The 26,806-nt window shown below is 43.0% G+C and overlaps 2 protein-coding genes across 11 annotated transcripts in view; both read right to left on the reverse strand.

Annotated features, from left to right (window-relative positions):
* Nucleotides 1–5,415, reverse strand: part of Capn3 (calpain 3) — a 29,339-nt gene extending 23,924 nt beyond the window's left edge. For 2 of the 5 annotated variants that reach the window (XM_048332894.1, XM_048332889.1), the window contains exon 1: nucleotides 3,274–3,913. In XM_048332894.1, the coding sequence (XP_048188851.1) occupies nucleotides 3,274–3,582 (309 nt within the window). In that variant the 5' untranslated portion in view covers nucleotides 3,583–3,913. Of the gene's footprint in view, nucleotides 1–3,273; nucleotides 3,917–5,352 lie in introns of those variants that run through there. The other 3 variants (XM_048332890.1, XM_048332893.1, XM_048332892.1) reach the window with 3 other exon arrangements.
* Ganc (glucosidase alpha, neutral C) overlaps nucleotides 5,368–26,806 on the reverse strand; it is a 43,852-nt gene continuing 22,413 nt past the window's right edge. For 2 of the 6 annotated variants that reach the window (XM_048332885.1, XM_048332884.1), the window contains 11 exons: nucleotides 26,282–26,425; nucleotides 24,978–25,074; nucleotides 22,267–22,368; nucleotides 21,411–21,654; nucleotides 20,114–20,178; nucleotides 18,705–18,781; nucleotides 16,202–16,276; nucleotides 15,750–15,863; nucleotides 13,600–13,712; nucleotides 12,983–13,086; nucleotides 11,383–11,791 (listed from right to left, as the gene is read on the reverse strand). In XM_048332885.1, the coding sequence (XP_048188842.1) occupies nucleotides 11,682–11,791; nucleotides 12,983–13,086; nucleotides 13,600–13,712; nucleotides 15,750–15,863; nucleotides 16,202–16,276; nucleotides 18,705–18,781; nucleotides 20,114–20,178; nucleotides 21,411–21,654; nucleotides 22,267–22,368; nucleotides 24,978–25,074; nucleotides 26,282–26,425 (1,245 nt within the window). In that variant the 3' untranslated portion in view covers nucleotides 11,383–11,681. Of the gene's footprint in view, nucleotides 5,477–11,382; nucleotides 11,792–12,982; nucleotides 13,087–13,599; nucleotides 13,713–15,749; nucleotides 15,864–16,201; nucleotides 16,277–18,704; nucleotides 18,782–20,113; nucleotides 20,179–21,410; nucleotides 21,655–22,266; nucleotides 22,369–24,977; nucleotides 25,075–26,250; nucleotides 26,426–26,806 lie in introns of those variants that run through there. The other 4 variants (XM_048332886.1, XR_007208843.1, XR_007208844.1 and 1 more) reach the window with 4 other exon arrangements.

The raw sequence follows: 26,806 nt of genomic DNA on the forward strand, positions 1-26,806 counted from the left end.
CAAGACTCAGGACTGGCAGGCTGCCTGCTAGGAGGGGGTCTAGTCTATCTGCTCATTGACCTCCAATGGCCTTTGTCCACACCTGTTTCTCAAAGCCTGGTTTTTGGACTTCAACATCAGTCACCTGGGATGCTCATCTAAAATATCTCAGGCATTCAGGTAGACTGCTGAAAATTGTTTCATCAAGATTTCCCACCGCCCCCTGCCTCCCCGGTTGTGGGGCTTGAACTTGGGCCTGAGCACTATCCCTGAGCTTTTTTTTTTTTTTTTCTCAAGGCTAACACTCTATCACTTTGAGCCACAGCTCCACTTCCAGTTTTCTGGTGGTTAAATGGAGATAAGTCTCACAGACTTTCCTGCTTGGGCTGGCTTTGAACCTCGATCCTCAGATCTCAGCCTTTTGAGTAGACGGGCTTGAGCCACTAGCACCCAGCTAAGGAGATTCTTAGTTGTACTAAAATGTGAAATATTGTTTTTAACATTACAGGGTACTGTAATGGCTGAAAGTAAATGTTGAGGTTAGCGCTTCAAGAAATAATTTTTTACCCAGTTCATAAATAAAGTTTTAAATATTTAAGTGATGACATTAAAAAGTACATAGAGGGCTGAAGGTGTAGGTCAGGTGGTAGAGCACTTACCCAGTGTGTCAGGCCCAGGGAAAGAGGATGATGACAAGGCTGGCCAGGTGTACGGGGGCCAGTGGCAGAGGGGCCTGAATCTCAGGTAAAGAGATACAGATCCTGAAGGCAGTGCGGGGACAGAGAGGCTGTATCAGAGACGATATTTCAACAGGGATGTGGTTGACTAAGATCTCTGGCAGTAGGACATAAGTGATTTGAATGTTCTTTAATTAATTGATTGCAGAACTGAAAGTAGACCCCAAAGCCTCATGTATGCTAGGCAAGCCCTCTATCACTGAGGTAGGTGTACCCCAGCTCACCGCGGTGTTCTCTTCTAAAGTGAGGGCCTTCACAGCCATCATCGCTTACCAAAGAACCAGCAGAAGAGGAATGAATGGAGGAGCCCTTGTGGCACACCTGCGGCTGTTGAGCATTCCAGCTCAGCTTCATGAAGAAAAACATGGCTAATGCCAATGCTGGCTTTCAGCCTATCATTGTTTCATCACGATGGGTTTCTCTCTGCATACTTGATTATCTGTCCTTGATATCCGATCCCATACACCTGCAAGAAGACTGACTCCTGAATCCCTCTCATACAATATCCACCTTTTCCTCACAACTGAAGGCTCTAAGAGAGCAGAAGGTTGTACTTTTTTTTTGTTATTGTTAATTCACCGCCTACTTCTCAGCTACTTAACACAGTGACTGAAATTAGGAGATGCCCAATAAATATTTTTCTTCTTGCAGTACTGGAGTTTGAAATCAGGGCTCTGTGCTTGCTAGCAGGCACTCTACAGTTTGAGCCATGCTTCCAGTTCTTTTTGCTCTATTTTTGAGATAGGGTCTTGCTTTTTGCTTGAACCAGCCTGGACCTTTTTTTGGCCAGTCCTGGGGCTTGGACTCAGGGCCTGAGCACTGTCCCTGGCTTCTTTTTGCTCCAGGCTAGCACTCTGCCACTTGAGCCACAGCACCACTTCTGGCCATTTTCTATATATGTGGTGCTGAGGAATCGAACCCAGGGCTTCATGTATACGAGGCAAGCACTCTTGCCACTAGGCCATATTCCCAGCCCCCAGCCTGGACCTTGATGCTCATATTTATGTTTTCTGCAATAGCTATGATAACAGGTATGAACCATCATGTCTAGCTTTTTTTTTTGTCTTTTTTTTTTTTTTTTTGGTACTGGGGATCAAACCCAGAATGTTACACTTGTTAGACAAGCGCTTTGCCACTGAGCTACATCCCAGCCCTCATGTCTAGCTTTTTATGTTGAGATGGGGGAGTCTTACAAACTTTTTCCTAGGCTGACCTCAAACTTCTGTCTTCCCCATCTCTGCTTCCAAAGTAGTCAGGACTATAGGTGTGAGCTCTCTCACTTATCCTATGGTGATTACTTCTCTCTTTTTCTTTTTTATCATTCTTTACACTGGAGGTTGGATGCAGGGTCTCAGGATTCTAAGCAACAGCTCTACCACTAAGCTATACATCTAGTCTGTGATTACTTTTTTTTTCTGTCAGTCATGGTGCTTGACCTCAGGGCCTGGACTCTGTCCCTGAGCTCTTTTGCTCAAGGCAAGCGCTCTACCACTTTGAGCCACAGCACTGCTTCCTGTTTTCTGCTGGTTAATTGGAGATAAGAGTCTCACAGACTTTCCCGAGTGGGCTGGCTTTGACTCCTCAGGCTTCAGCCTCCTGAGTAGCTAGGATTATAGGTGTGAGGCACAGACAACTGGCTTCTGATTACTTTCTGACCAAAATATTTCTTTTATTGAGAGCAAGAATAGTACTGGAGGAATGATCAGAGAAAGGAGCCAGAGAACACAGTTTCCTCCTGGCAAATTTCTGTAAATGAAACCTAGAGGCCGAAAGGGTTCCCTAAGAGAGTAGATTCTTATCCAGGCTCTGTCATGCACTCATCAGTGCAGGCTGGTAAACAATGCAGACAAATGCAAGTATTAGGATTGCCCTAACCCTAGGATTTTATGCTTGTAAAATAGTCTCCGACTGCTGATCTCTTCCTATGGCTTCTGTGTCTCAGAAATCCATGGCCACCAGCAAACTGAAGAAGAGCATCATCATTTCACAAGAAATCTTACAAAGATGCAGGATATGTAAACAGATTTGGACTGTGCAGAATCGGTTCTAGGGATGGAATATATATTCCAGTTCTGGGGCTTGAACTCAGGGCCTGGGCATTGTCCCTGAGCTTTTCTGCTCAAGGCTAGCCCTCTACCACTTGAGCTGTAGATAGCTCCACTTCCAGCATTTTCCGTGTATGTGGTACTGAGGAATCAAACTCAGGGCTTCATGTATGCACTCTATCACTAAGCCATATTCCCAGCCCAGGGAAGATATTTTTATAGGATGAATTAATTTGAGTTTTAATCACTTTTACAAAGGTGGGGAGGGAAGAGAGAAAAAGAAAAGAGAGGAAGGGAGGGAGAGAGGGAGGGAGGGAGGGAGGGAGGGAGGGGGACAGAATGACCTGCTTTGGACCTCAGTTTGGTGAGATGGCTCAGATCTGGCCCTCCCGTCCATTCTTCACACTTGAGGGCAGTGCCCATGTGAGCAGCTGAGCTGCCTGTGGGGAGGTGCTGAGTGGGAGGACTTCTCCGAGGGCAAAACCCCAACCAGTAACCAGTAAGCTACTCACCGGAGGTCTCTTCCACACAAACTGGATGGGGAACTTCTGGCTATAAAAGAGAGACGTCTCATCTGGTGGGAACTCAGGATCCACATAAAGAACCTTCTTTTCTAGACATTTCTTGTGAAGCTGTTCAAATGTCTTCTCTTTCACGCCGATGATAGGAAAATTGCGGCTGATGATGGCTGAATAGATGCCACTTGGATGTCCGCCCCCCGCCTCGGTGGTCTTGCCCTGGGCTGGATGGGGCACTGGCCCTGGGGACCTGGGCTCGGCCCTCGTCCGTGTGGCCACGGATGGACTAATGACTGTCGGCATGGCAGGCGACTCTGGAAGGAAGAGGTTATTAAAGAAAACAGGGTACAGCTACCTGTGAGGAAAGGAAGCAATAGCAGAGGGGAACTTGACGTAATTCTGTCATCTGAGGAAAACAAGGTCCATGGCCACGCCGAAGCTTAACGCCCATCAGAAGGCTGTCCAGCCGGCAGCCAGCGCAAAAGCAGCCGTGATCCTGAGGCCACAGGTTTTCCTGAAGAAGGAGCACTAAAGGATTTCGAAGCAATTTTTACTTGAGGGCCTCCTACCAGCCTCATTCGTGCCAGAGGGAGCGAAAGAAATGAGGCTTGTGTTTCAGCGGCCCGAAGAAGCTTGAGCCAGGGAAACTAAAAATAGATGTGAAGAAAGATTGTGAGTATGAGAGTAAGGGAGCTGCCAGTGTGTGGCTAGACATTTCAGTGTTGCCATGAAGCCTTAAAGACGAGCAGCTGTCAGGAAGTATCAGCGTCTGCGTAAGGTGAACATGGACAATCAGTGAAGAGCTGCTGACACGATAGTGATTAAATGGTTATGCAGGCTACCAAATTCTTTTTTTTTTTTTTTTTTCTTTTTGCCAGTCCTGGGCTTGGACTCGGGGCCTGAGCACTGTCCCTGGCTTCTTTTTGCTCAAGGCTAGCACTCTGCCACTTGAGCCACAGCGCCACTTCTGGCCGTTTTCTATATTTGTGGTGCTGGAGAATCCAACCCAGGGCTTCATGTATATGAGGCAAGCGCTCTTGCCACTAGGCCATATTCCCAGCCCCCAGGCTACCAAATTCTAAGTCACCAAAGTAATAATAATAAAAAAAACCCAACATTTTAAAAACTAGCCAAAGAGCTGGGAATATGGCCTAGTAGCAAGAGTGCTCGCCTCGTATACATGAAGCCTTGGGTTCGATTCCTCAGTACCACATATATAGAAAATGGCCAGAAGTGGCGCTGTGGCTCAAGTGTCAGAGTGCTAGCCTTGAGCAAAAAGAAGCCAGGGACAGTGCTCAGGCCCCAAGTTCAAGGCCCAGGACTGGCAAAAAACAAAACAAAACAAAAAACACAAAAAACTAGCTGCAATGGAAAGTACTGAGTTCTAAGGGAATAATCTGTCCATTTTAGAGAACAAGGTTTTTTTTCTTATTATAAATGTGATATACATAGGGGTTACAGTTTCATATTATTTTCTAAACCTCTAGGATATCAGAACCTTACTCAATACTAGATTTAGAATCTCTTCTAGAATGTTCTGGCATTAGTCTGGATGGAAAATGCCACTCAGCTGAGTCCTCAAGTGAAGAAATACCTCTTGTCCACCCGACCTAGCCACCTGTTGTCCCTCCCACCCCCAAAATAAACACAACCATGAAATATGCTACAAAGAGCATCCTTGTAGATTGTTTTTTGCCCTTTTTTTGTTTTGTTTTGGTACTGGGGATTGAACCCAGGGCGTTGTACTTGCTAGGCAAGCACGTTTTTCCACTGAGCTACATCCCAGCCCCCCTAGTAGATCGATGATGATTTAACATTTGGAACACAAGTTGGAAACAGATACTGAGCCAGGTGGCATTAAGTCCTGAGATGTCATATCTAAGAAGTTGTCTTCAGGACTCAGACAACAGCCCGAGTGGCTGTGGGGAAGTGAGCTGCCTGCCTGGCCCCCACCTTGCCTTTCACCCATGGTAACTGCTCTCCGGGCTGTAAGGGATGGCTACATCCTGGCTCTGACAGCGTGGAGTCTCTCCCAGACTAGAGCTGAGACTCCTCCCACGTGACCATACTCACCAATCCAAGTTCAGAGGCTGCAGGAGAAGGCGTACTACTGTCAGGCTCATGACTCCCGGGGTTGCGGCTGGAGGAGTCCCATGTCTGGGCTTGTGGACCATCACATCAGCCTATCCTTCTGTCCCTGCAACAAAATGCCCAATGATCTTTGCTATTTTTGGAGAGGCGGAATAGAGAACGGTCTCTGGAGACCAACTCTCCAAGTTCAAAGTCTGGATTGGCCGCTTACTGCCTATGCCTGTGTAATTTTAGCCAAGTTACCTCTTCCTTTCTATTTGTCAGTTTTCTCAATTATGAACTGAGTATGATGATAGTACTTCTGTAATTGAGCTGGTGCAAGGATTAAACAAGTGAGTTTAAATAATGCATTTATGTTATCATCAGTCTCTAAAACACTCAGTAAATGATGCTGTTAAAAAACCTCAATGTAGGGCTGGGGATATAGCCTAGTGGCAAGAGTGCCTGCCTCGGATACACGAGGCCCTAGGTTCGATTCCCCAGCACCACATATACAGAAAACGGCCAGAAGCGGTGCTGTGGCTCAAGTGGCAGAGTGCTAGCCTTGAGCGGGAAGAAGCCAGGGACAGTGCTCAGGCCCTGAGTCCAAGGCCCACGACTGGCCAAAATAAATAAATAAATAAATAAATTTTAAAAAAAAACCTCAATGTAATATTATTTGGGGGTTAGGTGAGATTGAGTGATACATTCACTCATTGAGTGAGGAGCTTTCTATCACTGTAATGAAATACTTGAGATAATCAGCTTATCTGAAAGCTGCTATGTTTCTCATTCATTTTCATTCATTCACTCAGTCATTTGAGACAGGATCTTACTGCTATGTAGCTCAAGATAGCCTGAAACTCACTATGTAACCCAAACTGGTCTCAAACTTACAACCTTCCTGCCACAGCCTCCTCAGTGATGGGGTGACTGGTGTGTACCACCATGTCTAGCTGAAAAGGTTTATTTGGGCTTACGGTTGTAGGGGTTCTAGTCCATGATGAATTGGCCACTTTGTTTTGGGCCTGTGTCAAGGTAGCACATCATGGTAGGAACTCATGGCAGAGACAAACAGCTTACCTCATAGCTAGGAAGGAAAAGAGGAAGAGGAAGGGGTCAGGGCCACACCATTCTCTTGGAAGGGACCTATACAATGATCCAAGGAACTCCTTTTAGGTCCATTCTCCTAAAAGTTCTACCACCTCTTGATAAAAACCACTCTAGGGACCAAGCCTTTAACAAATGGACCTTCAGAAGACACTTCTCCAAAACTATGGCCCTCACTAATAGAAAGCAGCACCTAGTCTATGGTCATTACTGGACAAGGCATTGATCTGTCCTGGCTCATGACACACAGGGTCTCTATCAGAGGCAGCCTGCCTGATCATCTATGCTAAATGAGTGTCTAATAAGACCCATGCCCACACTCAATCTCCCCAGTGGCCAAGAAAGCAAAGCTGGAGGTTTGTTTCTACTCTCACCATCAAATAACGGGTCTCAGCCTCAGTTCTCTACATGACCCTAAAATTCACAGCATTCACCCACATTTTATTGTCTTCACTTCTTCCTGTCCGCCCACAGACTGAAGGAAAAACTAGAAGAGCTTTAATATAGGTGAGTTATATAGCTCCCTATATGAAGAGAAATTTCTTAAGCTTTAAGTGCTTGCTTTGCCAATGTAGTCACTTTCTTGGCTGAACTGCTCCTAGAAGAGGAGCTCTGTCTGGGCCACATCCCTGCTGAGTTTTCTTTCCTCATCTGTCTGAGCCAGCTCCACTTATAATTAAGACAGATGTGTGACAGGGGTGAGCCCCTTGTCAGAGCAGGGGAGGAATCTCAGACACACAGGGGGCAAATGGTCTTCATTTTCCCTATCAATTGTTGTGAATAAAACATCAGATGTGCAGGTCCAAATTCAAGGTTGATTCATCTGCATAGCTGTGGAAGCTCATGCTACCCTGGTGAAATAAAATCTGAGCTCATGAACAAAGGGTAGATAATTAGCATATAAACAGTTACACATTGTGATTCCCAGAAATCTCTTCAAGTGTGAAAATAAGACACATTTCAAACATTTATGTGGTACTGAGGAATCAAACCCAGGGCTTCATGCATGCTAGGCAAGCACTGTACCACTAAGCCACATTCCCAGGCCCCTGACTTGACATTTTTAAAGAGTACTGGTCAGGTATTTTGCTAAATGCTCCCAACTTGGCTTTGTCCAATATTTTTCACATAAGCAGATGGAAGTCACAGATTTGGGAAAAGAATATAATAGACAGGGTTGGGGATTTAGCTCAGTGGAAGAGCACGCGCTTGGCAAGTACAAGGCCCTGAGTTTGGTCCTCAGCTCTGGAAAAAAAAAATCACAGTTGTAATATGCTCTCCTCAAATCATATGTATTTGTTATGGGTGATTGTGAACTTTGATCACTTGGTTAAGGTGGTATCTACCATGTTTCTCTGGCAAAATTACTGTTTTCCCTTGCCATACATGTATTTTGTTGGTGGTGGTGGTTGTGGGACTTGAACTCTGGGCCTGGGACTCTCCTGCCTGGGCTGGCTTTGAACCCTGATCCTCAGATCTCAGCCTCCTAAGTAGCTAGGATTACAGGCCTGAGCCACTGGCACCTGGCAAAGAGTATTTATAATCTATAAAACAACTCTGTTTGGGCTGAGACTATGGCCTAGTAGTAGAGTGCTTGCCTCATATACATGAAGCCCTAGATTTGATTCCTCAGCACCACGTATACAGAAAAAGCCAGAAGGGGCGCTAAAGCCAGGGACAGTACTCAGGCCCTGAGTTCAAGCCCTGGGACTGGCAAAACAAAAACAAAAAACGCAATTCTATAGGTTTGAATAAATCCATTTTACAACTGAGGAAAATGAGATACCTGTTGTCATTTTACATTTCAATCATAGAATAAAATAATGTCTTACTTAACAAATGAGGTCACCAAAGCCCACAGAAATTAAACAGAATAGTCAAGATGATTTTAGCCTGTTTATTGTGAACACCCACTAGGACCTGGTGTCCTGGTTTCCAGTGAAGTAGTAAGCCTATGACTAAGACTCATTAGGCATAAGATCTTTGGATCCTTACCCTTTTTCCCTGGTTCTGATTGAAGAAGAATCTACCATCCTCCCTGCTGGAAATTGTTAAGACACACCTAATTCTGGTGAGCTCTGCAGTGACACTGCAGCCTTTAGCAAGCTGGTCACAAGATGAGCACAAGATGAGCAGATCTGGTATCAGATGTCAACGTCTATACCTCCTTCATTTCTCCTAGAGTGCTGGCTCTGTGTCCTGCATTGTGCAGGACTAATAAGTCAGCAGCATTACTGCTGATGGCTTCCTACATCCTCAGAATGCCTCTGCAACCGTACTGGGCATTCCAACGGCTTTGTAGGTCAAGATCTTAAAAGCAGAGTGGAAGGCTTTCATTGCCACAGGAATCCCATTACCCAGAAGGCTTTTAGGGAGGGTGGTTAATTAAAAGCTAAAAACCATACAGCTTCAGAGACATAGGAGCTTTGACTGTTTCTGCAATCACTGGGATCCTGACATCAAAAGGGATGTGAAGAGTGAAGGGATTCTGTCCCCAGACTGAGCTCTGCTGTGCTTTCCCTAAGCCAAGGAAATTCTTAACATATAATTACAGCACAATCCTCTGACTAGCACAATTACCATACCGTCAAAAGATCACACCCAAAATGTTGTCAAACAGTTCCAATAATACCAACGATGGATTCAGAATGCACCCTAGGATCGCACATATGTTATCACATCCCTTTAGTCTCCTGCAGACAGAAACAGTTCCTCCCACCTGTTTTTCATGGGCTTCATGTTTTAAAGAGTTTATGTTCTTCAAATTTGATTTTGTTTTATTGTAACTTTTACTTAGACAAATTGGCTGGAACTGAGACTTCAGCTAGCGTAGGGATCTTTCTTCCTCCTCAAGTCTAAACTATCAGAAATAGGAGTAAAGGATCTGTGTGTGTCTGTGAACTCATATACAAAGTAAAGCTCAAATCTCAGCTGATGTAGTGAAATGTGTCCACGACGAGTATACAACGTGCACTGCATTTGGAAAAAAAATGTGCCAAAAAAACCCCCCACAAACAAATTCATTCAATTTTCACTTTTAATTAACTCAGCCAGTTAACCAATCACAGCCATCAGTTACTGAGAGTCAAGGGCAACGGTGCTCTAAGGATATAAGAGAAATGCAACATGCTTTTAAAAAACATAGTCTAGTTTAGGAACAGACAGATATACTTGAAACATTAAGGCACAGTCCTTGAGAATGCAAAGCAGGGCACAAGTCTGTGGAGCAGCATTTCAGAGAAGGGCAAAATCACTGCTAATGGGTAATAAGGAGTTGGGGTGCTAGCACCATTAAAAAAAGCTGCATTGGGCTGGGGATATGGCCTAGTGGCAAGAGTGCCTGCCTCATATACATGAGGCCCTGGGTTCGATTCCCCAGCACCACATATATAGAAAATGGCCAGAAGTGGCGCTGTGGCTCAAGTGGCAGAGTGCTAGCCTTGAGCAAAAGGAAGCCAGGGACAGTGCTCAGGCCCTGAGTTCAAGCCCTAGGACTGGCAAAAAAAAAAAAAAAAAAGCTGCATAGAAAAGTGGGATTTGTGTTAGGCCTGGAAGGATGGTAAGATGTGAGCAGGTGGAGGGAGGAGAGAATACTGTGGTATAGGGAAGGGAGGCACAAAGATGATCGTTGCAAATAACCAAGTAGAGGAAGACTAATAAGCAGATGTGCAAATTGTGAAGTCTGAGGAGTTGAGGCTGCCCTAGCAGTTCCTGCAGCAGGGAGTTACTGGGGTCTCACGATGCAACTGCTATTTTATAATGTGTTATCCCTTCCCAAAGGAAGACTCAGAAGCACTGAGCCGGGCTTTATTTAAAGCTTTGATATTTTGCCTGGTGCCAGTACTTCACACCTGTAATCCAAGCTACTCAGGAGGCAGAAACCTACAGGGATCATTGTTTGAAGACAGCCCAGGTAGCGAAGTCTGCAGGGCTCTATCACCAATTAACCAGCAAAATGTCAGAATGGAGGTATGGCTCAAGTGGTAGAGTACCAATTATGAACAAGAAAGATGAATAAAGGCATGAGATCCTGGGTTCCAGCTCTAGCACTGACACACACAACGCTTTCTGATACTTTGTATAGCATTAATCTTGATTTTTAAATTATTATATTAGTACAATTAGTAATCAGTACATTATCATAATTGTTGGTTATGCCAACGCAAGTGCTTCTTTCTTGCTTTATCCTAGTCCCCAGCTCTGTGCTCTATTTCTGAAGTTCAATGGTGGGGATGTGGATATTTACTTGACCATTATTAATCATAGGTTATTCATATTATAAATATTCTTGGCTGGTAGCAGCATTTAACAAAAATAATGAAAACAAAGAAATCTGACTTTGAAGAAGATTAATTTAGAGCTTTTCAGCCAGAGCAGTAGCTCTAAGCTGCATCAATCTCCTGGGAAGGATAACTTCCCATTACTGCATTCTGCGCAGTGCACACAGAGGGGAGTTGTGAGACAACTGGGGGGTATCAGTCACTGCCACCCATTTGACGAATGGCCTTAATACTGCTGCCGCAGCCTTAGTAACACTACTGTGTGGCCTGAGCCAGCCCGGATATGTGGGCCCGACAGTTTGCTGTGGCCAGTCCTACTCCAGGAAAGGCCACTTAGTGACTGCAGAACTTACCTCATGGCCATAGCTAAGAGACAACAGAAAACACTGCCAATGTCTCAGGCCTTGTGGAGCTGCAAGCAGGTGTTACTGTACAGAGTATTATTAATGCATCATCAAAGTCTAACAGTTTTTTTTTTCTTGGTGGTACTAGGAATTGAACTCTGGGCCTTGTGCTCACTAGGTAAGTATTTCACCACTTCAGCCATGCCTTGGGCCTTTTGCTTTTGAAAGTTTATCTGAGAGGGTCTTGTGCTTTTGCCTGGGTCAGCCTTGGACCCAAACCATCCTGAGTTACTGGAATTATAGGCATGTAATTACAGGCTTTCTTTCTTTTTTTGAGACAATTTGCACTACATAAACAATATTGGCCTCAAAGCTGTAATCTTCCTGCCTCTGTTTTCTGAGTGCCAAGATTGTATCAGATTGAAATATTAAATCTATTGTTCACTAGAATACTAAAACTAGTGAAAGATTATTTCAGCCAAGGAAGCCAACTAGATTACAATATAAATCTCAAAAAAAAAAAAAAAAAAAAAAAGGCCGAAAGAAAGGTGGACAGGTGCAGGAAGCTTCCTGTGTGCGTCGCCAGGGCACTGTTTCGTCATCTGACGTGGACCTCCCAGTCAGCATCAACGTCCAGGGAAAGCCTCTCCAGGCTCAGGGCACATGTTCTGGCACAATACGTAAAAGCCACAGGCTGATCCTTACCATCTAAACAGCAAGACAATTAAAGAGGGAAAGTGTGAGGGATGGCTAGTTGGGGGAGTCATTTTCAATTCTGATATGATTCTGTGTATAGGGCTGGGAATATGGCCTAGTGGCAAGAGTGCTTGCCTCATATACATGAAGCCCTGGGTTGATTCCCAAGCACCACATATATAGGAAACGGCCAGAAGTGGCGCTGTGACTCAAGTGGCCAGAGTGCTAGCCTTGAGCAAAAAGAAGCCAGGGACAGTGCTCAGGCCCTGAGTCTAAGGCCCAGGACTGGCAAAAAAAAAAAAAATGATTCTTTGTGTATTACAAAATCTTACTAGAGAATCCATTTTAGTCACAGATTAAAACCAGGAGCATAATACTGGTTGAAAAGAAACTGTAAGCAACAAAGTGGTTTTCCCAAGGAACGCAGGAGAAGAAGGATATAATTCTCATTGTGTTCGCATTTATAAACTCTATCAACAAATATTCACAGTTAAAAAAATGAAGAAAGGGGCTGGGGATATGGCCTAGTGGCAAGAGCATTTGCCTTGTATACAAGAAGCCCTCAATTCAATTCCCCAGAACCACATATACAGAAAATGGCCAGAAGTGGCGCTGCGGCTCAAGTGGCAGAGTGCTAGCCTTGAGCAAAAAGAAGCCAGGGACAGTGCTCAGGCCCTGAGTCCAAGGCCCAGGACTGGCAAAAAAAAAAAAAAAAGAAGAAGAAATACCCACAATATAGATGTAATTTCTCACCCAAATAATTTCTATTAGAAAAATATTAACCAGGGGCTGGGGATATAGCCTAGTGGCAAGAGTGCCTGCCTCGGATACACGAGGCCCTAGGTTCGATTCCCCAGCACCACATATACAGAAAATGGCCAGAAGCGGCGCTGTGGCTCAAGTGGCAGAGTGCTAGCCTTGAGCGGGAAGAAGCCAGAGACAGTGCTCAGGCCCTGAGTCCAAGGCCCAGGACTGGCCAAAAAAAGAAAAATATTAACCAGAGCAAGAAGACTAGTTCATGAAGAGATACGGGATGGCTTTGTTCTAGAGACTGGAGTACTTTACCTCTATCAGAAAGTATAGTCAGTCCTTTTGGGCTAAGAATATCATGTCAGTTTTGGGACAAATCAAATCAACTCCTCATCATAGAGATTTCTGTATTTACCAAACAATAACTGAGGTAAGAATGAACTGTTTTCTTACCAGATGAGTGGGTGATCACAGAAGTTGGTTTCTTCCTGAAGCCTAAGACCAAAATCTGCTCCACCACACACTTGCTGGGATAATGACCCTTCTCATCAGCACACCTGGAATAGATGTAAATAGTATTATTTTGAGTTTCTCTCCCATCTATACCTATGGAGTTAAGGTAAACACATCAGTCAACCTTACTAAGATGAAGAGATGACAAAGATGACTTTCTGTGCCAATGACTCCCTAACCAGTGGCCAAACCGATCCCTCTTAAAAAGTCATTTGGGGTGAAGTAACTGAAGGGCACAAGGTCGCAAATGAGACTTGGATATTGTATTTAATGTTAAGAAACCAAGTATTTAATGAATTGGTAAGTGGAAGGATGACCAATATCAATGAACATTCACAATGAATTCGTTTTACATTTTCAATAGGTGGGAGAAAGAAGATAAAAACAATAAGAAAGGAACATTCATGGACAGTGACTGAAAAATAGTGTACAAATGGCCTTTACCACTTATTTATTTATATAGGAATGTTGAACTCCATCTATCCATTTACTTGAAGATGGCAAAAGGATCATATAATTCATTTAAGAAGATACACGGTTTCTTTAGCTGCTATTACCTGTTGGTCAGAACACTGGAGCAGAATGAAAACTTCCTGTGCAAGAATTGCTTCTGGTGGAGGTACTGGAATGAATGGCCATCATCAAGATATAACTCTCCCATAGCAGAACCCTGGAGAGAGAACAACAGGGAATCTGTCCATGTAATAGTTTTACAGGAAAAGAATGCCAGCCCCTAACAGAAAAAGAGAGAGAGAGAGAGAGAGAGAGAGAGAGAGAGAGAGAGAGAGAGAGAGAGAGAGAGAGAGAGAAAGAGAGTGTGTGTGTGTGTGTGTGTGTATGTGTGTGTGTGTGTTGGTCCGGGGGCTTTAACTCAAGTCCTGGGCACTGTCCCTGAGTTTTTAACTCAAAGCTAGCAGTCTATCACTTGACTCACAGCTCCACTTCTGGTTTTTGGTGGTTAACCAAAATCTCATGGACTTTTCCTGGCTTTGAACCACTATCCTCAGATCTCAGCCTCCTGAGTACCTGGGATTACGGGTGTGAGCCAGTAGTGCCTGGTAATGCAGTCACTCTTGAAGAGACTTGAAATAATATGAATAGGAAAGTTATTTCAGAGGAAGCCAGGGGCTGGGAAGGTAGCTTAGTGGTAGAGTGCTTGCCAAGCATGCATGGAGCCCTAGGTTCAATTCCTCAGTACCCCATAAATAGGTAAAGCTGGAAGTGGCGCTGTGGCTCAAGTGGTAGAGTGTTAGCCTTGAGCAAAAAGAAGCTCAGGGACAGTGCCCAGGCCCTGAGTTCAAGCCCCAGGACTGGCAAAAAAAAAAAAAAAGAGGAAGCCAAAGTATTATACTTTGTTGAAAAGAACTTCAAATATGGTCAGTGGTATAAGTGGCTTTTCTAAAAACACTATCCCAGAATGTGACATGGCCAGAAAAGTTCACAGAATGAAATTATAGTTAGAACAGAACAAAACAGTAGAGCTGGAAGTATGGATCAAATGGCAAAGTACTAGCAGAACAAGCAAGCCTAGCAAACACAAAAGCCTGAGTTCAAATTCCAGTATTGGAAAGACAAAAATAACAAAATATTAGTATATAGTAGGTGAGAGCAAACATCTTTGGGAATCTTCTATTGAGAGAGGGGTATCTGGCTTCTACATTGTTTTAGGAGGATGTCTTTTGCGTGTTAAGTAGCATCACAGCACTCTACATGGCAGCTGAGTATTACTGGGTTAAAACATGCTATTGATATCTTGCCTCTTACTTTTTTTTTGGGGGGGGGGTCTCACATGAGTCTAAGACCAATAGTTTGACCCGAAAAGGTATACCCAAGAGAGAAAGGTGGAAAAGAAAATTGTAACTTACCTAATTATTTTGTGATATTAATATAAATAAAAGTAAGCACTCTTTTTGTTTTTCTGTCAGTCCTGGAGCTTGAACTCAGGACCTGAGCACTGTCCCTGGCTTCTCTTTGCTCAGGCTAGCACTACTTGAGCCACAGCACCACTTCCGGCTTTTTCTATATATGTGGTACTGAGGAGTCCAACCCAGGGCTTCATGTATGCAAGGCAAGCACTCTACTGCTAGGCCATATTCCCAGCCCCAGTAAGTACTCTTACAATAAGAATTTGTGCTTGTCTCTGTAATATGTTTGGGTAAATGGTTAAGACAGAGGTCTGTTAAGGCCTCACTTAGCTCAAAAAATCTTTTCCTATCAGTTCTGGATTCTCCTAGGCTTTTCCCCAAGAGATTTTATTGAGGCATCTCATGAGCAGCCATTGAATGGGGTTGGGATCCCTGAAGTGGCACAGATACCCAGGTATCCTTTTTGGGGGGAGAGTGTGCTCAAGGGCTAATCCAGGGAGCAGGCTGTCTACTGCTTTGATGAGCTTTCAGTCCAGTGGGAATCAATGTCAAGTTGAGGAGCAATGATGATTATACACTCAAGAGAGGTCCTGCCATCACAGCTGGATTTCAGAATTCCTTGAAGAACAATTCTTGGGATGGTAGACTAGATAGGCAATAATCCAGAAATGATTGTGATGACACAAGCCTAAGCTCTCTCTGAAACAAACAATTCAAAAGCAATATTGCACAGACAGGGCTCACTACTTCTACATGGCTTCACACTTTTGAAAGGCTACCACTGGAAAAAGAAACAGTAGTAATGGAAAGGACTGATTGTCCTTGAGTGATTGTCTTGATACCTTAGTGCTTAGAGCAACCCGGAGTCCAAATGGGGAATTAGCCATCCAACCTGTGGACTTTCCTGCTGTTGTCTTCACTGGCACCACACTTCCACCTCGTTGAAATACTGGTATCTGTAACACAGACGCACTCTCAGAGCAGACATCTTTGTATAAGGAAATTTCAAAGTACTTAAAAATATCCCCTTATATGAGATCACACGCCTTGAAAGAAGAGACTCAAGGGCAAAATGAATTTGTGAGCATACAATAGCAAACACGGAGGCCCTAGAATTAAAAGGACTCCACTAAAAAAAAAAATGTCTTTTTAAATTACTAGAGACAGTGCTTACCCTTCATCAGCTAAGAAGTAAAGAATAACTATGGCTCTCCCCCATGCCTTTGCTCATCAGCAGTCTGAGCAAGCTAATACAACATTAACAGGTGGGAATAATAGTCTGAAAATAACTTACAGTCTCCAAGGCTACCGGAATCTTCACAGTACACCCTCCTTTCCAATGAGCAAATGTCTTAGAATCATACCAGGTCTAAAAAGTAACAAATCCCAGTGAAAAAGAGTACATGAGCAACTCTACTCATGATTTCATTTTTCAGGAAAACATTTACTCATCTGCATTTGAAATATCCAGAAAGCTAAATGCAATTTAAAAATAATCTTGGACAGAAGTTAGGAAAAACATATGCTTTTAAGAAGATGCTAAGGAACAGGGGAGAGAGATCAAGTGGGCCATGATCTGAGGCCAGCCCAGGCAAAGGAATTCTCAAGATCCTATTTCTACTGTGGCTAGGTGCAGGCTTGTATGGCTGTCATCCCAAGGTATGTAGTAGGCTGAGACGAGGAAGATCACAGTTTCCAGTCAGCCAACAAAAGGCTCATGAGACCTCAGTTCAATAGAAAAAGCTAGGAATGGTGGTATGTGCCCATCATCCCAGGTAGGCAGGAAGCATAAATAGAGGATTGAGGTCCAAGCCAGCCAGGCAAAAAGCAAGCCTCTATGTCAGAAATCACCAAAACAAGGGCTGGGAATATGGCCTAGTAGTAAAGTGCTAGCCTCATATACATGAAGCCCTGGGTTCGATTCCTCAGCACCACATATATAGAAAAAGCCAGAAGTGGCACTGTGGCCCAAGTGGTAGAGTGCTAGCCTTGAGCAAAAAGAAGCCAAGGACAGTGCTCAGGCCCTGAGTTCAAGCCCCAGGACTGGCAAAAAATAAAACAAAATAAATCACCAAAACAGAAAAAAGCTGGAGGTATGGCTCAAGCAGTCAAGTGCCTGCCTTGCTCTTGAATTCGAAACCTAGTACTTCAAAAACAAAAAAAATCTCAGGGCTGGGGATATGGCCTAGTGGCAAGAGTGCTTGCCTCATATACATGACGCCCTGGGTTCAATTCCCCAGCACCACATATACAGAAAACGGCCAGAAGTGGCGCTGTGGCTCAAGTGGCAGAGTGCTAGCCTTGAGCAGAAAGAAGCCAGGGACAGTGCTCAGGCCCTGAGTTTAAGGCCCAGGACTGGCCAAAAAAAAAAAAAAAAAATATCAAGGGACTGTAATTGAGTAACTAAAAGGCTTGTCTGCCTGCCTGCCTGCCTTCCCTCTTCCTTCTTTCCACCTTCCCCCTCCCTTTTCCCCACCCCCCTCTCTCGTGGGGCTTGAACTCAGGGCCTGGGCACTATCCCTGAACTTTTACGCTCAAGGTTAGTGCTCACTTCTGGTTTTCTAGCAGTTAATTGGAGAGTAGTTTCACAGATTTTCCTGTGGTTGGCTTTGAACTGTGATCCTGTGATCCTCACATCTTAGCCACCTGAGTAGCTAGGATTACAGCCTTAAAAGGCCTTTCCTTATCTATCTCTACTTTCAAAAGTTATTTACTGAATAACCCACAATAGTACATATCTGCACTAGGTGGTAGATATGCCTGATACTTAAGGTCCTAACATGAGTGAACAGAAAAGGTACAGTCATCCAAGCTGGTGGTTCTAGTCTGCTCAATTTATAAACAAATAAAGCTTCTAGCATTAAATGAGATGATAACAAAGAGAAAAGAGCAGGAGTAACAAGGAAGAAAAGCAAGTTGCAGGAGAAAAGAAAAGCACCAGAAAAGAAACAGATAGATATGGGAGGAAACCAAATGGAAACTTGGATTACTAATGAGGTATCACTTCTTTATAGGGTGAACCTTATGCTAGAGATGAAGTTCTAGTTCTTATGCTGGATCCCTATCAGGTTGCTAAACAAAAAAAAAGGGTCTCTCAAAGTGATTTTATGGAATAAATCATTAGGACACAATCAGAAGCTGTGTGAAAACAAAGATCTCTTTTTCTCTTTTCTAACTCTATACTCTTTCTGGCAGCCAAGTTTCTGGTAGCAAAACTCAGGATTCCAGGAGGGCAGAACCAAACAGCCATTTCTCTCCCTACACCCCCTGAAGTTTGATACCTCACACTAGGCTGGCAATTCCTTCTGACCTAACCCTGTGGTTTTTTTTTTTTGGTTTTTTTTTGGCCCGTCCTGGGCCTTAAACTCAGGGCCTGAGCACTGTCCCTGGCTTCTTTTTGCTCAAGGCTAGCACTCTGCCACTTGAGCCACAGCACCACTTCTGGCCCTTTTCTGTATATATGGTGCTGGGGAATCGAACCCAGGGCCTCATGTATATAAGGCAAGCATTCTTGCCACTAGGCCATATCCCCAGCCTCCTAACCCTGTGTTTTGATGAAAGGTTCACAGTGTCAAAGTGTGAAAGTAAAAAGCATTTTCCTCCTTTAAATTTGTCAGCCTCTGAGGACAGTAGTTGTAAATTACAAAAACCATCAGTTGCTACAGTCATTTACAAAAACTGTCAGTTGCTATACTAGTCATTTGGTGTCTATCCACAATAACATGATGAAGAAAGTTTTTAGATTCTAAAAGAAATGAAGGGATGAGAGATATATAGATGTTTGTTGTTACTTTTACCTCATTAGGTCCTGGAAGAAATACATCAATCATAGTGGTTCTTGGTTCTGTGACTGGATGAACTAATAAAGCATTTCCTGAAACAATTGAAGAGGAAGTAAAATGTAATATCATTATAAGAAGTTGAAAATATCCATTCCCTTTAATTAAACACTGTTGTGGTTTTAAAGACAATTAAATTGTAAAGTTCTTCAGGGCAGAGCCAAGGACTTGTCAGAGAGATGACAGATGTGGTTAGAAAGAGGGAAGGGGTTGAAAGAGGTCCTGGATTTCATTTACTGCAAGCTCAGCTATGGGAAGGAACCACAGCACAGTCTATTACAGCCTTGCTTGGTGCATAATTCTAGTGTGCCAATAATTTGAGTGCATCATGGCATCACTCCAAGAGCATCACAGTTGACAGTGGATTGTAAAGCTGGAGAAGGTGAGTCCATAGCTGTAATCTACAAGTATGCTCATTGTGGCTGCTCAATCCTTTGGCTTGAGCAGTTTAATTCTAGTAAAGGTAGTCCACACAATTCATTTTGCTTTGATCTTGGCACCACACATGTATTAAATGCATCCATTTAGAATTCATTACTTTATCGAATTAAAAAAAGAGAGAGGGGCTGGGAACATGGCCTAGTGGCAAGAGTGCTTGCCTCTTATACATGAAGCCGTGGGTTCGATTCCCCAGAACCACAGATATAGGAAATGGCCAGAAGTGGCGCTGTGGCTCAAGTGGCAGAGTGCTAGCCTTGAGCAACGAGAAGCCAGGGACAGTGCTCAGGCCCTGAGTCCAAGGACTGGCAAATAAATAAATAAATAAATAAAATAAAATAAATAAAAATAAAAAAAGAGAGGATCATGAGTTTGAGACCATCCTGGGCAACAGAATGAGACCTTATCTCAAAAACAAAGTGGGGAGAGGGTGTGGAGGAATTTAACTCATTGGAAGATCACTTGCCTGGCAAGTGCAAGGCCTTGAGTTTGGTCCTCAGCTCTGAAAAAAAAAAAAAAAAGGCTAACAACTGAACATGAACTATATGAAAAGTTCTTTTCCTTTTTATTTTCTGGCATAGGTACTGATATTTAAATTTAAAGCCTTGGCATTATCTTTTAGCTTTCTCACTAAAGGATGGCACTCTACCAATTGAGCCACAACTCCACTTCTGGCCTCTTGGTGGTTAACTAAAGTCTTAGGGACTTTCCTGTCCAGGCTGGCTTCAAACTGTGATCCTCAGATCTCAGCTTCCTGAGTAGCTAGGATTACAGGCGTGAACCACTAGTACTCAGCTTCTTTTGGTTTTATAATTTGCCTTTCTTGAGTTTAGGGTTTTTACAAATATATTCACACTAAAAATGTAATAAGACTATAATCATAATCATAGTATTAGTTATAACTATAATTATTATCTATAAATGCTCACCTAGCATGTATTCATCTTCCACATCAAAAGCCTCTAATTCATCTGGGAACTCTACCCACAGAGGCCTGAGAAAAGGGGGGAAAATGACATTTTTAACATAGTTGTAAGCTTTATTAGCATTTTGTTAAATATTTTTATAAGACTTTTACTTTCAATTATTTATTTTGTGCTGATCCTGGGGCTTGAGCTCAGGATCTGGGCACTGTCCTTGAGCTTTTGTGTTCAAAGCTACTACTCTACCACTGTGTCAAACCTACACACACACACACACACACACACACACACACACACACAGCTAGCTTTTTGGTGGTTGTCTGGAGATAAAGGGTCTCAAGAATAGACTTTCCTTATTGGGCTGGCTTTGAACCACAAATTCTGACCTCAGCCTCCTGAGTAGCTAGGATTACAGGTGTGAGTTACCGCTATGGGGCTAGAGTTCTATAGTTTCAGTTTTCTAACTACTCAATGGAAATTCGTAAGTATCAAAGAGCTGAGATTCTTTTTCATATGATTCAAGAGTCTATGTGCAGGGAATATGGCCTAGTGGCAAGAGTGCTTGCCTCTTATACATGAGGCCCTGGGTTCAATTCCTCAGCACCACATATATAGAAAATGGCCAGAAGTGGCGCTGTGGCTCAAGTGGCAGAGTGCTAGCCTTGAGCAACAAGAAGCCAGGGACAGTGCTCAGGCCCTGAGTCCAAGGCCCAGGACTGGCAAAAAATAAAAATAAAAAAAAGAGTCTATGTGCAGTTGTTGCTAATCCTGAAGTCCTAGTGTATTGTGTATCTCTATGTATTGCTTTCTAACCTAATAACTTTCCTTTCTAAATATTTTACCTTCCAAACAGAATTAGAATTTATGAACTGGAAGCATGGCTCAAGTGGCAGAATGCCTAAATTAGAATTTATACCCTAGAACAAATTTCCACTTCAAATTTGGAAGTGTTCAGTCTTAAAGGCAAGATAATGTCTAAGACAGCAACTAAGTTACTCTTCATGAGATGATGCTTTTTAAGAGTTTACTTAAAAGTCACTATCTTAGTCTTTGCAACCTCTCTATTTCTATCTTTTGGCAAATCTTAATACTTTAATCATTCATAGGGATCTGATCTTTTGTGTCCTCAATAGCCAGCACCAACTGCAGTTGGTAGTCAATAAGCTGACTGAAATTTGACTGAACACATGCTCTTCTTCACCTGTTCTCCTAAGATCACTGTGTGACATCTCCAGTCCCTGTACACTGAGAGGATCTGTTATAGATTGGTTGCTGGGATCCCCACTTAAAGGATACGTCTTACCTCATGACAGGTTCAGAAGCCACATGTGCACAGTAGAACAAAGAATATAAATAGGGTAGGAGGGTGTAGCGCTCTCTGATGGCTTCCCGGATGAACCGGGTATGTTCCTCCCCCAACAGCCAGGGTTCTCGTCGCTTGGTATTCATGGTAGCATGTCCACGGAAGAAAGGCTGGTAGGCTCCTGCTTGGTACCAACGCACAAGCAGCTCTGCCTCTGGATTCCCAATGAAGCCACCTACATCAGCTGGTTAGACAAAGGAAGGTAAAGTGAGGCAACTAAGCTTTAAGTAAATGATGCACACAGGTAAAACGATACACTGCAGACAGAGAAGAATGGGAGCATATGCATACACCAAATGGTTTTGCAAGTGTGTTTATTTAAAGTGTCACAGAATTTTAAATCTGCTGAACAGAAAGCATTTCTGGAAGGCTGACTTCTCCCTTTCCTGTGGTGCTGAAAGTTGAACTCAGAGCTGCACACAAGTGAGGCCAGGGCTCCAAGCTATACTCCCAGCCCCAGCACGTACTTTCGCTTTGTTAAATTCTCTGTAGTTCTCTAAACTCTTCCTTTCCACTTCCAAGAAGACAAAAGTCAGTTTTCAAGCAGGTCCAAGGAGGAAATACTCCAGTCATGAAGAGGCCAGCATCCGGGCTTCTTTTCTGACAACCTGGTTTCAGCTCAGTCATGACACAAGTGGTTCTGCAGCACCCCTTCCACTCTCCAATCTGTTCACCTTCCCCTTATCCCACTTTCTCTTTCCACACCCATCCTTGGCCATGACAGCTGCTGAAAAAGGATTTGTGATCCTCACTTTTCATTCATTCATGTCAAGGCTCAGGCCAGAACTCATCTCACCTCCACAGAAAGAGATCCCGGTGATGCTGAGAGTCAGTAACATTGGGAGGGAAATTTTCAGGTAACTCCATTCTGCCATGTTGTCACCAGTCCACACTGCACCTATGGGCATCGGTAACAAAGTATTAGCAACTTGCCTAGATACTCAATTTCACATTTATTTGTGAAAAACAAATAAAAAGGATTACACATCTTAAAATAAACACTCTGAATTTTTACAATGAAAATTTATCAATTTTCTAACGCTGAAATGTTGTTAAAACCCACAGAGCAACTATTCTATGAAAATATTCTGAATCACATTCATTCACTCATTCAGCCAGGGCATGGACATTGAACTCAGGGCATGGACACTGTCCCTGAGCTTCTTTTTGATCAAGGCTAGTATTCTATCATCTGAGCCACAGCACCACTTCTGGCTTTTTTCTATATACGTGGTGCTGAGGAATCAAACCCCGGGCTTCATACATCTGAGGCAAACGCTCTACCACTAGGCCACACTCCCAGCCCTACTTTTGTTTTTTAGACAAGGTCTTCTATGCAGCATAGGCTGGCCCATAACTCTGGAATCTCCTGCTTCAGCCTCCTTGGGTGCTAGGATTACAGGCAAGTACACCCTCTCCCAGCTACAAATATTTTTCTCATGCAATTAAAGTTACCATTTAAAATAGCCTATGTCAGGCATGGTAGTGGAATGCCTATAATCCCAGCACTTGGAAGATGAGGCAGAGGGATCACAAGTTTAAAGCCAGCTGGGCTACAGAACAAGACACTATCTCAAAAAAAAAAAACAACAAAAAAACAAACATAGCCTCCTGATAGTCTATCAAATAGAAACTCCGTACTTTTATAACTATTCCCTTACGTTACATATTTAGATATTTCTTCCTTTCTAACACTAATCCTGTAGTGAGCATCTCCATATGGACTTTTGTTTGGGATGAAAGTATGTGTCCTTTAGCTAAATATCACAAGGTCAGTTTATAGGGGTAGAGTGGGAGGCCTGATGTCTATCATATAGTAAGGGCTGTGTTCTTCAAAGTAAGATTAAATCTTTCAGCAAATAACTGACAAGGACAGACAACTTAAAATAGCCTCCCTGCTACAGTGGTTAAGTTGAACTGGATCTGCATGAACTTGTGTGCTGGATCCAGTTATAGATGACCCTGACTACAAGCAACAGCTAGGTCTATTTTAAGCCATCTTGCTAAATGGAACAGGTGTTTGAGGAGAATGTTAGAGGTATATTTCCCTAGTTTTGATAAATCAGAGAGACAGAATCAGAGATAACTATGTCAGCAAACTGACTGCTGTGAAGTCTTCCTCCTAGCATCTAAGTAACCACTTCTTCAGTGAAAAACAAGAATCAAACTTGATTAAAATTGGTTTCCTCTGTATTATAGGATAAAATGTACATTTCAGGGCATACTACTTTGAATAATCAAAGTTCCGAGCAATGGCTATTAAAAGAAATACAGTAGCAGATATATTAGAAATAGTGTTTTTTTTTAAAGGCAGGTGTGTTTTTTTTTTTGTTGTTGTTGTTGTTGTTTTTGTCAGTCCTGGGGCTTGAACTTTGGGCCTGAGTACTATCCCTGAGCTTCTTTTTGCTCATGGTTAGCATTCCACCCTTGAGCAACAGCACCACTTTTGGTTTTTTTGAGTAGCATATTGGAGGTAAGCATCTCTAGGACTTTCCTGCCTGGGCTGGCTTTGAACCATGCATGATCCTCTGATCTCAGTCTCCTGAGGAGCTAGGATTACAGGTGTGAGCCATCAGTGCTATGCTAAGACAGGTGTTTTTTCAGCATGATATGAGCTATTTCTTACTCTACTATTTGTTTAAATTGCACAATTTTTTTTTCCTTTTTAAAAACTGGAATCAGGGGCTGGGAATATGGCCTAGTGGCAAGAGAGCTTGCCTCATATACATGAAGCCCCGGGTTCAATTCCCCAGTACCACATATATGGAAAATGGCCAGAAGTGGCGCTGTGGCTCAAGTGGCAGAGTGCTAGCCTTGAGCAAAAGGAAGCCAGGGACAGTGCTCAGGCCCTGAGTCCAAGGCCCAGGACTGGCAAAAAAAAAAAAAAAAACTGAATCAGGGGCTGGGAAAGTGGCTTAGAGGTAGAGTGATTGCCTTGCATGTATGAAGCCCTGGTTTAGATTCCTCAGTACCACATAAACAGAAAAAGCCAGGAGTGGCTCTGTGACTCAAGTGGTAGAGTAAAAGGTCAGGGACAGTGCCCAGGCCCTGAGTTCAAGCACCATAATTGCAAAAAAAAAAAAAATTGGAGTCAGGACTAGGGGCATAGCTCAGGCAGTAGAGTACTTGTCTGGCAATTGCAAGGTCCTGAGTATAATCCCCAGTACCACCCCCCGAAAAAATTGAAGTACCATAAATTTACCCTTTTAAGATGTGTAATTCAGTAGCTCTTAAAATATACTTTCCATATTGTGCCATCATCACCACTATCTAATTCAAATAGATTCTTATCACTCCTAAAGGAAACGTGTACTAGTAGTAATGGTAAATAATGGAGACCAATGCCCTAGTCCCCATCCCTTGGCAACCAACAACCTACTTTCTGTCTCTAAGGATTTCTCTATTTTTGAGATTCATTATAAAAAGAATCAACTAATATTGTATGTGGCTTTTTGTCTCTTGTTTTTCCACTTAGCATGATTCCAAGGTTCACTGACAATTCCTTACCATATTTTTGTGATCCAGAGAAGAAAGAACGTGAAAGAACGAAGGGTCTCTCCTTCCCTTCAGATCTTTGTGTCAGTCCCTCTGCTGTAGCCATTTGCTGAAAAGTCAATGGGGAAAATTTCACCTATATGATACAGCTATGGCTCTGTGCTGACATCCTGATAGGTTCTCTAACTTGAAAAAAGTAAACAGTAGGTAGAAAGGTAAAACAGAAAACATTAATTCCACCAAATCATTTTGAGGACATAATGAAGCTACTTTAAATAGCCCACTTAAAAGATGGAAACAATTTCTTTAACAATAGTAACAAAGTAACAGTGAACTGGGCTGGAGAGGCAGCTCAATGGTAGACTACCTACTTTCCTAACATGTATAATGAGCTACATTTTATTCAGTGCTTTCAGTTGGCAGGGTATTTTAATAACATTTCTACTATCATCTATATAGTAACTACTAAGTCAGTGTTCGTTGATTAAAGAAATAGAGTCATAGAGTTTAAAATAAACAGTCCTGGCCTACATAAAAAAATTCCCAGCTGGGCTCTGGTGGCTCACACCTGTAATCCTAGCTACTCAGGAGGCTGAGATCTGAGGATTGCAATTCAAGGCCAGCCCCGGCAGGAAATCTTGTGAGACTCTTTTCTCCAATTAACTACCAGAAAACTGGAAGTGGCGCTGTGGCTCAAGCTGGTAAGAGTGCTAGCCGTGAGCGAAAAAACTCAAGAAACAACACCCAGGCCCTGAGTTCAAGCTATACAACCAACAAAAAAAATTCTCCGGGATGGGGACAAGGCTCAAGTGGCAGAATGCCTGCCTAACAAGCACAAGACCCTGAATTCAAAACTCAGTCCTGGGGAAAAAAAAAATCTCAAGGCAGTTTGCAACTACAGCAAGAGGATGTTAGAAAAGTAAACAGTACCTGAAAACTGCTCTATCTAGCCAGCAGTTCTCATTGGGAATACTAATTGGTGGGAGAGCCAAAGGCATATAGTCACATTCTAAAAATTCATCAAGTTCATTATGGGAGGAAAAGGAAGGCAAAGTAACAGAGTCTTGTAATGGTTTTAACTGCATTTGTCAGAAAAGACACACCAAGAAAAGAGCCCAGAGCAGCAGCATAAAGTTGGTGTGGCTTAAGCTACATCTGCTTAGCAAGTGCAAGGCCCTGAGTCAAACACTAGTAGCACAAAACAATACAACCCTCAAAAAACAAAAAAGAGAAAAGACACTCAAACAGACATGAGCAGTGACTTTCTGGCCAAAGGCAGGGCACAAATCTAGTTGTCTTCTTTCTGGATGGCTCACCTGATAAAAACCATAGGTATTGTGCAGCTCTCTATGCTCCCAGCCACCATGATGAATGGCATTCTTTTGCATAGTTAGCTCTGGTCCTTTGAAGACTGAGGGCTCATTCATGTCATTCCAGATGAAGAGGATATCCGTAGATTCCTAGGAAGTAAATTGTTTAGGCAAATACTCCCACAGAGATGATATTAATAGGGTAGCAGTCCCCATTCTTTTTTCCCAACCATTTACTTTTCTTATTTATTGTTCTTACTGGGTAAGGAATTTTTTCTGTTTTGCTCATTGTAAATCTCTAACACACAGAACAGTACCTGGTGCAAAGAAAGTTTTCAATAAGTACTGATGAATGAGAGTCGGTTGCATAATACTGTCTGTGAAAAATATATTGCTCATCAAGTTCACTCTGAGATCCCTAGGGATCCCCTACCAGCAATACTGCAAATATTCACAATTAGATTCTATACATTATAAGACTGCATTTTCTAAGACACTGAAAGATTTGACAGCTAAGCTATCTTTGTTAAT

This window comes from Perognathus longimembris, chromosome 23 (assembly GCF_023159225.1).
Source record: "Perognathus longimembris pacificus isolate PPM17 chromosome 23, ASM2315922v1, whole genome shotgun sequence".
Classification (NCBI taxonomy): domain Eukaryota; kingdom Metazoa; phylum Chordata; class Mammalia; order Rodentia; family Heteromyidae; genus Perognathus; species Perognathus longimembris.